The sequence below is a fragment of the Chaetura pelagica genome, unplaced genomic scaffold, assembly GCF_000747805.2.
Source record: "Chaetura pelagica isolate M959 unplaced genomic scaffold, ChaPel_1.0 scaffold199, whole genome shotgun sequence".
NCBI classification, from domain to species: domain Eukaryota; kingdom Metazoa; phylum Chordata; class Aves; order Apodiformes; family Apodidae; genus Chaetura; species Chaetura pelagica.
The window spans coordinates 71475-83008 of record NW_009970714.1 but is presented as its reverse complement, the minus strand read 5'-3'; the positions used below and the strand labels follow the sequence as shown (position 1 = coordinate 83008).

The 11534-nt window shown below is 48.3% G+C and overlaps 1 protein-coding gene across 1 annotated transcript in view; it reads left to right on the top strand.

Annotated features, from left to right (window-relative positions):
• The window catches only part of LOC104396174 (mitogen-activated protein kinase kinase kinase 3-like), a 41953-nt gene extending 30489 nt beyond the window's left edge, over positions 1 to 11464 (top strand). The window contains exons 8-15 of the mRNA XM_010005991.1: positions 1542 to 1609; positions 3997 to 4089; positions 5087 to 5281; positions 6120 to 6268; positions 6841 to 6972; positions 9590 to 9719; positions 9909 to 10086; positions 11236 to 11464. Of these exons, the coding sequence (XP_010004293.1) occupies positions 1542 to 1609; positions 3997 to 4089; positions 5087 to 5281; positions 6120 to 6268; positions 6841 to 6972; positions 9590 to 9719; positions 9909 to 10086; positions 11236 to 11464 (1174 nt within the window). The remainder of the gene's footprint in view (positions 1 to 1541; positions 1610 to 3996; positions 4090 to 5086; positions 5282 to 6119; positions 6269 to 6840; positions 6973 to 9589; positions 9720 to 9908; positions 10087 to 11235) is intronic.
• Positions 11465 to 11534: the final 70 nt, after the last annotated feature.

Here is an 11534-nt window from a genome sequence, read left to right as displayed (position 1 = left end):
TTAGCTTCCCAGCAGGAAGTAACTAGGACATGTTGTACTAACATTGGCTGCAGTTCAATAGCTGGTGCGGCTGGTTGGTCCGAGCTCAGGCGTGCACAGCAACTGTACATTTGCTGCTGTGCACAGCAGGCTGGCTATAAGACACAGTGTCCCCTTGGGAAGCAATATATATTTTTTTCCATCTTCATCAAAGGTTTTCTGGTTCCTCCCCCCCCCATTGCTTTTGCCATACAGCATCAAGGCTGTGTTCCAGCAGGTCTGCCTTGTCCTAATTTGATTGTGTAGCGTGCTTCGGGTTTGCAGCTCTGTGGGCTTTGGATCTCTCTCAGCATCAAGGTCCATTTCCTTTTTGTAGCTTTTAATAATTTCCTGTGATGTATTGGCTCATTGTTACAGCTGTATCAAAGCTGGATTCCTGCTTCCAGCCTCAGTGCCCCAGCTTCATTTTTGCATAGACTTTGTTAGGAAGAACAACAGAAGGAGCCTGGCCTGGTTATTGTAACACTTTACTGTGACCCAGGAGAAGAGTGTTGGACGTGTTTGCCAGAGGGCAGTGTGGCTTGGTTTCACACAAAAAGAAGCAGGCAGCTGTGTTCAGTCATGGGGTCTGGGAGCTGGAAAAGCCAAGAGGAGGACTGTACTCTTCAAAGGCAGAGAGAGGAGTTCGATATGGCGATTCCTGCAAAGCTGTAGCTGAGCCCTTGCTGCCAATTGCTCGAGGTGGCTTGAGCCTCAAGAGGGCAGAGCGAGTCATGAGGCACAGTGACCAGGCTGATGCTGAGAAATAACACAAGTTCCTAGCAAACCTGCGTGGTCAGCTTTGACATGAGTAGATTTCATAGGACTTTACAAAGCAGATTTTTACTACTGTGCCCGTTTTGTTGAAAGGGAGACTGGAAAAGCAACTTGTCTGGATCATCCTATTGGCCCTTACAGAGGCAGGGGTGAAATCAGGGTCACCAGGATCCCCTTGTGGTGCTTTATCACCCTCTCATTGTGGTTTAAAGACCTTAAGCCTTGAAGCACTGAGCTCACTCTCTGCCTCCTGGTCTCCTAGGAGGGCGTGTGTGCCCAGTGGGGTTGTGGACTCTTCTGTGTGAGGAAGATGGAGGGTGATGTTGCAGAGAAGTGGAGACCTGCATGAATCAAGGGTGACTGAAGGACTCCAGTGTGTACATCTGCAGCAACTAAGCCATGTTCACAGTTGAACCCTTCATGTTGAGGAAAGGAAAACTTGCAGTCCTCTCTCTGTGCTGTCTTGTAGTCGGTGTGAGGGGTCTTTGACTGCTTCATTTCAGCCTGAGGACTGTATCTTCTGCATCGTCCCTCTTGTTTGCCACAGGAACATGCTGTGGCCCAGCAAAAAACAGACTTCATTCTAGTGCAGGTAGAGGATGGGAGCTCAGTTGGGTAGACTGGGATGATCAGTGCATCTTGTGGTATAGCCTGTCCTTTCTGTATTTAATCACTTCCTAATTCATTCCACAGCCTTTCTGATATAATAAATTGTATCTTTTTTTTTCCCCTTCATCTCTTTGCAGCCCTCCCTTTACCCAAACCCCTGTTCCTGGAAGGAAAAGCCATCCCAAACACAGTCTTGATTGCATGGGTAAGGCACTCTTGTAGATTTGTATTTGCTTGAATGTATTAAAAGCATGTAGTAAAGAGACTGGATAAAGGGTTATTAGGGAGATGACACAGCATGGGAAGTAATTAAAACCAGTCAAGCAAACTAGCTCCATTGCTTGTGTTACACTTCAACAATGACCCTGCGATGATCAAACATAAATGTTCTTTAAAATCAAAAGACCCAGAGCATCAGACACAGGCAGGGTTGCTCTTGTCTTCATTAACCCTTCTTGGCTCTGTAGCAGTAGTGGCAGCACTGAAAAACGTTTGGGCCTGGCTTGAGAATCAGTTTACAGCACCAACAGTCCAAACTGGGTTAGCAAGGTCGCTGAAGTAAATGGATGAAAGCCAATAAAGCTGTTGAAAGATGAGAGATGAGTGCTGTGTTGGAAGAAGGTGCTGAGGGGCCATTGCTGTGATATTTGGAAACAACTGGGAAGGTGCTGAGAAGCTGGAAACAGGCTTGTGGCATCACCTTGTGTTTCTGTGAGCTTCACTCTCAGGATCCTGAGTTCCTACATAGCAAAACCTGAGTCCAAAACTCTCTAGGAAGTTATTCCTCTTCCCCTTCCAGTAATAATAGACAAGGAACTATGTCCAGCATAGGCCACTAAGATGATTAAGGGCTTGGTGCATCTACCATATGAAGAAAGGCTGAGAGAGGTGGGGCTGTTTAGCTTAGAGAAAAGGAGACTGAGGGGGCGATCTCATCAATGCTTATAAATATCTAAAGGGGGTGTCAGGAGGATGGGGCCAGAGTCTTAGTGGTGTCTGGTGACAGAACAAGGGACAATGGTCACAAATGGTACACAGGAGGTTTAACCTAAATATGAGAAAATACTTCTTTGCTCTGAGAGTAACAGAGCACTGGGACAGGCTGCCCAGGGTGGTGGTGGAGACTCCATCCCTAGAGACATTCAGAACCTGCCTGGATGTGTTCCTGTGTGATGTGCTCTGGGTGATCCTGCTCTGGCAAGGGGGTTGGACGAGAAGATCTCCAGAGGTCCCTTCCAACCCCCACAGTTCTATGATCCTGTGAAATGCTGTTATAGAAAGTGTATTGGTGACTTGCAAGGATCATAGGTTACTGCTTAATCTCTTAAAAACATCCAGCTGGTTAAGTCATGGAAACTCTGTAATATTGGAATGACTTTCACTATTAAAAATGAACAAATGGCAGTCAGCCTGTGGCATGATAACTTGTTTCTGGCCTGGGGCAGGATTTCTAGATGGAACTGTAGAGTTGGAGCTGCAGTCGGTCCCCGTTGCTGAAGGTTTTAATACATCCGCAGTGGCAGGGGAGGCATTTTGCTTTGAGACACCACTCAGCACTGCCACTCACATGTGGCTCACTGAGAACCTCTTGACCTGTCCTTGTTGCTTTTCTTGCTGACTGTATTTCAGCCATTCTGCACTCCTTGTGCTCCTGCTGTCATGGGGAAGTCATGCTGAAGCACAGCCGAGGCCAGGAATGGTCTCCAAGGAGCGGCTCCTGGCCCCAGGCTAAGACAAACAAATAATCAGAACAGACTGTGTCATTAGAGTTGGATGGAGGAAAAACAGGAGGTGAAAGATGGGGGGGGAAATGACAGATATTTTAATCTCAAGTTATTCAGTGCTACCAGCAATGGCTTCCTGTGCTGTGTTGTTGGGTTTTTTTATTAAAAAAAATATGCACTTATCTCACATGCCCATCCATCTCTCTTATAATCTTGTGTCTGATCTCAGCTCTGGTGTTTAATCACTTCTGCATATTCTATCTTTCTAGTATTTAATCAAAGTAAATATAAATATTTAGATCTCTGGGAGTGTAAATGGGTCTGTGGCTTTCAGAGGTCAGGAGTCACATCTGAGAAGAAAGAGGGGAGGGATTGTCTGGTGTTAGCCAAGAGCTGGATTTTTACATTTCCCTGGAAATAGCTGATATCAGAGCAGAGGTTTTGGACTTGATGGATCTGGGCCTGAGGCTGCCTGGCAGTCCTGTTTCTGTGCTAATTTTTGCATTTTCCATGTGCAAATAAGATGTTTAGTGCTCAGTTTTGGAAACCAAACATAGTCATGTTAATCCACTGCCTTGTATTTGGACAGAGTGGGCCAGGGTCCATAAAGTCAGTGGTTAAACCTCTGTTGGCTTTAGGGGGACCAAGACCAGTGCATATAAGCCTTATGTTCCACTAAGAAGTGTTTGACTGTGGACAGATTTCAGGGTGAGCCTTGGGGAATGTCTGGCAGTGTAAATTAATAGCTTGTTACCTTGTTCTTGATTGTAATTCTGTGAGAAGACCAGAGTGCTTTCCCATGAGAAATGTTCTGGGCTTTTGATTCCCAGCTGATCTCAGAAACACATCTCTTCTTCCTTCCTGACAGATTTTGACATCCCATTCTGCGAGAGGTTTGGGAAAGGTGGGACCTTCCCAAGGCAGTACCACCTGTCCCAGAGTCGCAAGGACTACAGTGATGGTAAGAACATGAGGGAGGGTCAGGGAGGGAGTTGCTTGGCCAAAGGTCTCAGTGGCTTGTGGCAGTGCCTAGGACTGGAGAGACTTGGGAAGGAGAGGTTTCTGAACAAGGGAGAACCACCAAATAATTTGGGATTCACTTGTGTATTCTGAAGAGCATCCTCTGTGAGACCTTGTGGGTCAGCTCTGGGGGAGTGCTGAGCATCTGCAGTCAGATGTTCAGCTCCTTCTCTGCTTGCACCTGTTGTGTTCACTTAGCCCCCTGGATGTGTGGCATTTCTCATCCCTGGCAGTAACAACCTTTCTGTTCCCCTCTGCTTGCTTTTGAGGATGCTGGTTTTTGACCTTTACAGCAGGTTTCTCATGGAGCTGTAAGAAATCCCCTGGCAAATGCAGGGTAGCAGTATCTGTTCATGTCTTTCTTTCAAGCAGGTGAGCTCTGAGCTTTTGGGACTGCTCCATCACCTCCTTGCTGCTCCTTCTTTCCCTGTATGACACTGCAAGTGGTGGGAGGCAAAACTAAAAAAGAATCAAATTCCCTTAGAAAAAAAGTATTAGGGATGTGCAGGCAGCATATTGAGCCTTCCAGAATGAGCTTCATCTCTCACTAACACCACCCCTGTGACCAGTTATCACAAGATCTGGCAGCACTTGTGTGGTCATTTGTATTGTGGTCTTAGGGGATGCCAGGGATAATTTGCAATGTACATCCCTGCCTGTTCAGAGTTTAATTGTGATTAACAACCAACAAAAACCCTAATGTAATTAACTTGTTGCAACCCCCTCTGGAAACATCTGCATTAGATGCAATACCTGCTGTTTAACAGCTCTTAAATCAAATTTAAAATGTTCACAGGGCTTTGCTTCAGTTTCATTAAGCTTGTTGTGTTTAGTTTGAAGAGGTGCATCACTGCATCTGGGCAGCAATGTGAGAAGGTGGTGATGGATAGATCCAAGCTGGTGTGTCCCTGTGCTGTAACTCTCCTTTTCTCCTACAGGCCGGAGGACTTTCCCCAGAAGTTACTTCCCACAGGAGAACTTGTTTCAGCTTGTTCCTTCCAGCAGAACCAAGAGCTTCACGGGGGACAGCAAGCTCAGCACCTTGCAGTACGACGAGTACAGGCCCAAGTGGTGGAACAATTGTGAAAAAGGTCTGCAGGTCTTCAGCACCTCCCCCACAAAAACTAGGAACTGTAAGTGCATCAAAGCTGCTGGTGTCTGAGGTCTCAGCACATCTGGATCTCAACACCAAACTGAGTTGCCATCACCTACTGAGCTCACCTGGTGTGATCCACCCTGATTTCATCCCAGCACGTGGCACACTGTGCCAGGTTACACCTCAGTGAGGAAGATTTAATACAACACAGTGCATTTTACCTTGGGCTTGGGTTGAGAGCATGTGTGGGGTCATCTGGTGTTTATCACTTACTGAGTGGCAGAATATCCTTCTGTGTTGGACTGTCAATGTGCTTGCACAGCAGAAGCTTCCAGGAGACTTGGGATGTGGGAGAAAATGCATCCAGAGTCTCCCTTCCCTGCCTAGATTGCTGTCATCCCAGCACCCAAAGGTTGCTCTAGTATTGCAAGACTGCCCATGCCACAGAAATAGGTGCATTCTGGTCCTGTTCAGTGATGGGTAACAACCTAGAAATGACCAGTGAGATAAAACTCTTTGCTGGTCCCTATCTGGCTGGTTGCTCCACCGTGCTGAATCCTGCTAGCCACTCCTGCAGCAGAGGAAGGTCCAGCATTGGCTAATCATGTGGTTTTTTGGAGGAAGAACTCTTAAAGAAACGTGCCTTTTCTGGGACTTGTTTCTGCTTTATGTAAATGCAGACTAGGAGATACCCCACACACATACACACCAGTAGTACTAGTGCAATTGAAAGTGGTTTGTTGTGGTGCCTCTGGGAGAGGGTGGCTCATCACCTGCCCTGATGAGCCTGATCTGCACTCTGTAGGGTCAGATGGACCCTGATGCTGGAGTCTCCCTGCTGTGCTCTTCTCTCAGCCCTCTTCTCTCTCTTGCAGCCCTGCAGGCACCTGTGAACTGGAGGCTGGGGAAGCTGCTTGGAAGAGGAGCTTTTGGGGAGGTTTATCTCTGCTACGATGCCGACACTGGCCGGGAGCTGTCGGTGAAGCAGGTGCCTTTTGACCCTGACAGTCAAGAGACAAGTAAGGTGAGTATGAGGGCAGGACTGTGTCCTGCAGCACACTGGGGACTGTGGGCTGAGTGTAGAGAAGTGTGTGGAAACTGTGTGTTGTGTGCCCTCTTCAGAGTGGTCCTGAATGAGTGGCTTGTGGCACCAAGTCAGCATGCTGGGGTGACTTCTCTACCTCCTAGTTCCTTGGTCATGTTGGCCCATTCTGTCTCAGGTATCATCTCTTGCAGGCCTGCCTGCTTCTTCCTTAGTTTCAGCCTTCTTGCTCCCTTTTCCTTCCCACTCTGGGTGCTTCTTTACCTTTGCTGATGTCTTAATTCACTCCTTTCCAGAAAAAACTCCTTGAGCACCAGTCTTGTTGACTTGAGACAAGCAAACCTGTCTCAAAGCCAAGCCCTTGAGTATCCCACCTGTCTTTCTCCTCTCTCTCATAGGGCAGCGCTCCTCATTTCTGAGCCTTATGTGGCTGATGTCCTCATAGGCAGCTTTGCAGGTCCTGTGAAAACAGTTCTCAGCATCCAGCAGCATTTGGATAATATTCCCAAACTAACCATTCCCTTTTGTCATGAAGCCTGTCTGTTTTGCTGCAGGAGGTGAATGCCTTAGAATGTGAGATTCAGCTGTTGAAAACTCTCCGTCACGACAGGATAGTGCAGTACTATGGGTGTCTGCGGGATCCTGAGGAGAAGAAACTGTCTATCTTTGTGGAATACATGCCAGGGGTGAGTATGGGTCCTCTTGAGATTGTCCTGAGAGGCAAAGATCAGATTGAGACTGCCCTGGACTTTGGTGAAATTTAGATCTGGAGTTAAACTCTACAGGTGGAGCTGTTCTATATCCGATGAGCCAAACCAGAACAGTGGATCTCAGCATGGGAAAGCTTAGGTTGGGAGTCAGATGTCATGGTGAAGCTCCTCAACAGGCAGGTTTGAATCCTGGAGCAGGGTGTGTTTGCAGTCTGGAATCTGAACTTGGTGAATGTGGGACATGATCCAGATCTGTCTCCAAACGTTGTGGCCTGAGCCCATCCATAAGTATTTATTGCAAATCCCTGCAGGAAATGCTCTAGCACAACTGTCCACCCACAGCTGTCACCAGTTATTTATGACTTTTAGCACATGTGTATTAAAAGCAGGGTTACTTACTTGTAAGTCTTCTCTTGAGGACAGGACTTCTTGTTGGTAGCACTCTCCTCTTGTGCAGGAGTGGCTTCAGTTTGGGACTTTGCTGAGATGAGATAAAATAGCCCTAGGGAAAAAGAAGACCAGGAAGTTTTAAGACAGTCTAAGCAGGGGCTGGAGAATGTCTGCAGATCAGCTGAACATCTTTTTCCAGTTGCAAGTGTGCGAGTTACAGCAGCCATCTAGACAAAGCCATTGTTTGGTGTAAACCAGCATAACACTATTTACATTGCTGGAGGATCTGTTCTCTTAAGCCCTCCCTGCCCAGCTGGATTCATTCCCCAGAGTGTGGGAGAATAAACCCTTGTTTATACACAGATTTGTAAGGTCAGAAGGGACGATTAAGTCATCTAGTTGCAAGTAATTATGTCATTAGTAAATGTGCTTGAAGTTCTCCTAACATGTCTTGCACGTAGTCAGGTGGACTTCAAGGTGTTTGAGTGCCTTCCAAGCTCTGTCTTCCCTCTCTCCTTGGGGGGAGGGATCTCACCTTACCACAAAGCATGGACCCCCAGAGGATTAAACCCTGGGAGTTTCAGCAGCCCCCTTGCCAGTCTCTCTGCAGTGTGCTGATGCTTGTTAGCAGCCAGGAAACCAACATTTGATGCTGGGGAGGTGTCCAACAGGGTTGGAAGTTGAGTGTTTGTTTTTTTAATGATAATCCAGAGCTCTGACCAAATACAGATTGATTGTCCTGCTGCAACAAGGGCTCATTTCACAAAAGCAGCTCTGGGCTTTGGTTTTCAAGGCCAGTGGAAGTGAATGAGTTCCCAAATCTTGCAGGACAGCAGCTCCACAAGCCAAGCTTCTGATTTAACCTAGCCAGCTTGGCAAAATCTTCACAGGGCCAAGCTGAGGTGCACCTTCAGCCTGGCATTTTTACAACTGCCCCCATTAAATAACTGACTCTGTATGTTTTATCCTGGCCATTCAACTATTTCTTCAATTCATACTTAGAAAAAGCAATGGTCTATCTGACCAAAGCCCTTGAAGACCCTGATTCCTCTTCTTCAGTATCATGTTTGATGTCCCCACGTCAGGGTGAGGGAGGTCAGGTTAGGAAAGCTTGTTCAGGTTGTGAGTGAGGGAATATACCCTGCATAGAAGTTGTACCAGGAGGGGTAATTTCAGAGCATCTCGGGTTACTTTAGCAGGATTGTGAAAAGGAAGGAGCTGTCCCACCACCAGCCTCAAAAGTAGGCTAAAAACAGTAGCTGGGCAGAGCAACAGCAGAGGTGGGTGGATGTGGAAAAGCTGATAGAGTTTGAATGACTGATTTGAAGCAGAGCATCCCACTGTTCCCAGAAGGTAAGGACTATAGCAATCTTGAATCAGACCCAGGGCTGCAGGGCAGGCAGGAACAGGATCACTTTCCCCTCCTGCTTTTCAGCCAACCTGAATGCTGGAGGTAGATCTAGGTGCAACCTCTCTGACTGAACCCCAAATCTGCCTCTGTTTCACCCTGGCTAAAACCCAGCTCAGGCATAGTGAGGGACATCCATTTCCAAGTGGAAAGTGCAGCTAAAACCAAGAGGTTCAAGGTCTTGCAGATGTCAGATGTCTGCACCCCTGCTTCCTTCCCTCTTTGATCAGTAAAATCTAACCAGTAGGAGCCTGCATGCCTGGGTCAGAAATTCAAGGCTGGGTGCTTGCAAATTGACTGCTCTGGGTCTTCGTTTTGAAGCGGTCCCCATGTGGGGCTGATCATGTCCCTCATGAGTCTGTCTGACTCGTGGCAGTGGGTAGTCCTTGGTGTGACAAGCTGTGGTAGATAGGCTTCATAGCAGACTGACTCATCAGCTTGGCCCTGAAGAGCCAGTCGAGTTGATCGGCTCGGCGAGTTGTGACTTCTTACCCGTGTAGTCCTTCTCCATGAGCTGTTAGTGATGTCCAGCCACTAGAGGGGGAAAAAGATCTGTAGTGTTGGCAGAAGGTAGGACCAGAGACTGTGCCTCTTTCTCCACTGGGATCTGGGACATCTGGAACAAGTCCTTGCTCTTTGGAGCTCTTAGTGGATTTGTATCTTGCTGTTTCTTCAGCAGAGTGGCTTTATTAAGGTAGGAGACAGAGTGGTCAGGAAAGTTTAAAAAGTCACTGTGACATGATGCACCTGGGTCTGCTGGTCCTCATGGTTGCTGGTTTTGTTTCTTTGCAACAGGGCTCAATAAAGGACCAGCTAAAAGCTTACGGTGCTCTGACCGAGAACGTCACACGGAAGTACACCAGGCAGATCCTGCAGGGAGTCTTCTACTTACATAGCAATATGATTGTCCACAGAGACATTAAAGGTGAGTAGATAATAGAGAGAGGCTTCTTGCTTGCTTGGATTTGTTCAACTCACCCTCCCCCCCGACCCGAGTATAAATTCTTGTGCAAAACATGGTGTCTTTGCCCTTCCTGCTCTCCTCACTGTAGCCACTTCAGCTCAGGTTTCTGCTTCACTTCTTGGGTTTTTTGATTTTGCTTTTCTCCCCTAGGTGCAAATATTTTGAGAGATTCTGCCGGAAATGTGAAACTTGGAGACTTTGGGGCCAGCAAACGCATTCAGACCATCTGCATGTCTGGGACTGGGATTAAGTCTGTCACGGGAACACCGTACTGGATGAGCCCAGAGGTTATCAGTGGAGAAGGCTACGGAAGGAAAGCTGACGTGTGGTAAGGAGAACAGCAGAAACCCTGTCATTCCCTCTTAAACAAATGACCCCTTTGGGAATTTGGAATGGGAGCAAGAGGTATAGCTGGTAGTTGGAAGATGGAGCAGTGCAAAAGATGGAAACAGGAGCTAAATGTTAGGATCAACTGTGCAGATATCCAGGAGGAGCGTGTTCTAGCTAGAAGTGCCCAAACAGGAGCACTCAAAGTCACAACTTCACTTTGAAAGCTTCTGTCGTGTCTGAGGGCCATGCAGAGCTTGACCAGCTGTAGCTGCTCTAACATTCTGGAAAGCAGGTTGATAACAAAGGTTGCTGAAAGAGCTGTTGAGTTGTGGTGGTCCCAGTTTTGGGGCAGCTGAACCCAGCACAGAGGCTCAGGGGAGTCTTGTGCAGCCTCACAAAAACCACTGCTGGGTGTTTGCATGTGGCTCAGGCATGAAAACAACCAAAATCATTGTTTCTGATCTGTGGAGATCCACAGATGTCAACTGGAGCCTAAAGGAGTTGGAATAATGCTAATCCTCCCAACAAATGAGGAAGCACTGGTTTTGCAGTGTGCTTTCCATTTGGTGCTCAAACAAAATGGGGTCAACCAAAAGAAGTCTCTTCACCTGAGGCCTGCAGGGAAAACTTAGGGTGTCCTTGGCAGGCATCCCTGCACTGTCTGCTCCAGCTGGTGGGGTCATTCAAGTTTTTAGCAGCAGCTGTGGGTGGAGGTTGTCCCTGCTGAGACAAAGACTCCTCAGGAAGCACAGGGAAACTTCTCGGGCTCTTCGCTGCTCATCTGACAGGCTCCTTCTTCAATGCGTGTCAGAGATGAAGCTGGGTTTGGCTAAACGTGTTTCATTCTGGCTCCACTTCCTGGGGGAACTACCTGCTGTTGCTGAATCCATGGTGTCCAAACTCACATCTGGGATTCCCTCCAGGACGTGCTTTGATGAAACGTACTCTCTGCCAGTTAAGACAGGCAGAAAAAGCCACCAGCTTCAGGGCAACTTCACTCTCACCAGGACCTGTGTGAGCAGTGAGCTTCGGGGGGGGCAGGGGGGCACAATTACTGAGGTGCAGGCTGTTCCAGGCAGGCACAATCCTGGAGCCTGTTAGACACCCAACGCTTGTCCCTCACCCTGCCTGCTTGGCCTCGTTGCAGGAGCGTGGCCTGCACCGTGGTGGAGATGCTCACAGAGAAGCCTCCGTGGGCCGAGTTCGAAGCCATGGCGGCCATTTTTAAGATCGCCACCCAGCCCACCAACCCCCAGCTCCCCGACAGCGTCTCCAGCTCCTGCCGCAACTTCCTCAAGCAGATCTTCGTGGAGGAGAAGCGGCGGCCGACGGCCGAGGACCTGCTGAGACACCCCTTCGTCAGCGGCGGGCTCTGAGGCCGCGGGGATGGGGAGAGGCCGGCGGGGCCGGGGCGGCCACGATGGCCCCGCGGCCTTTCGGGCTCTG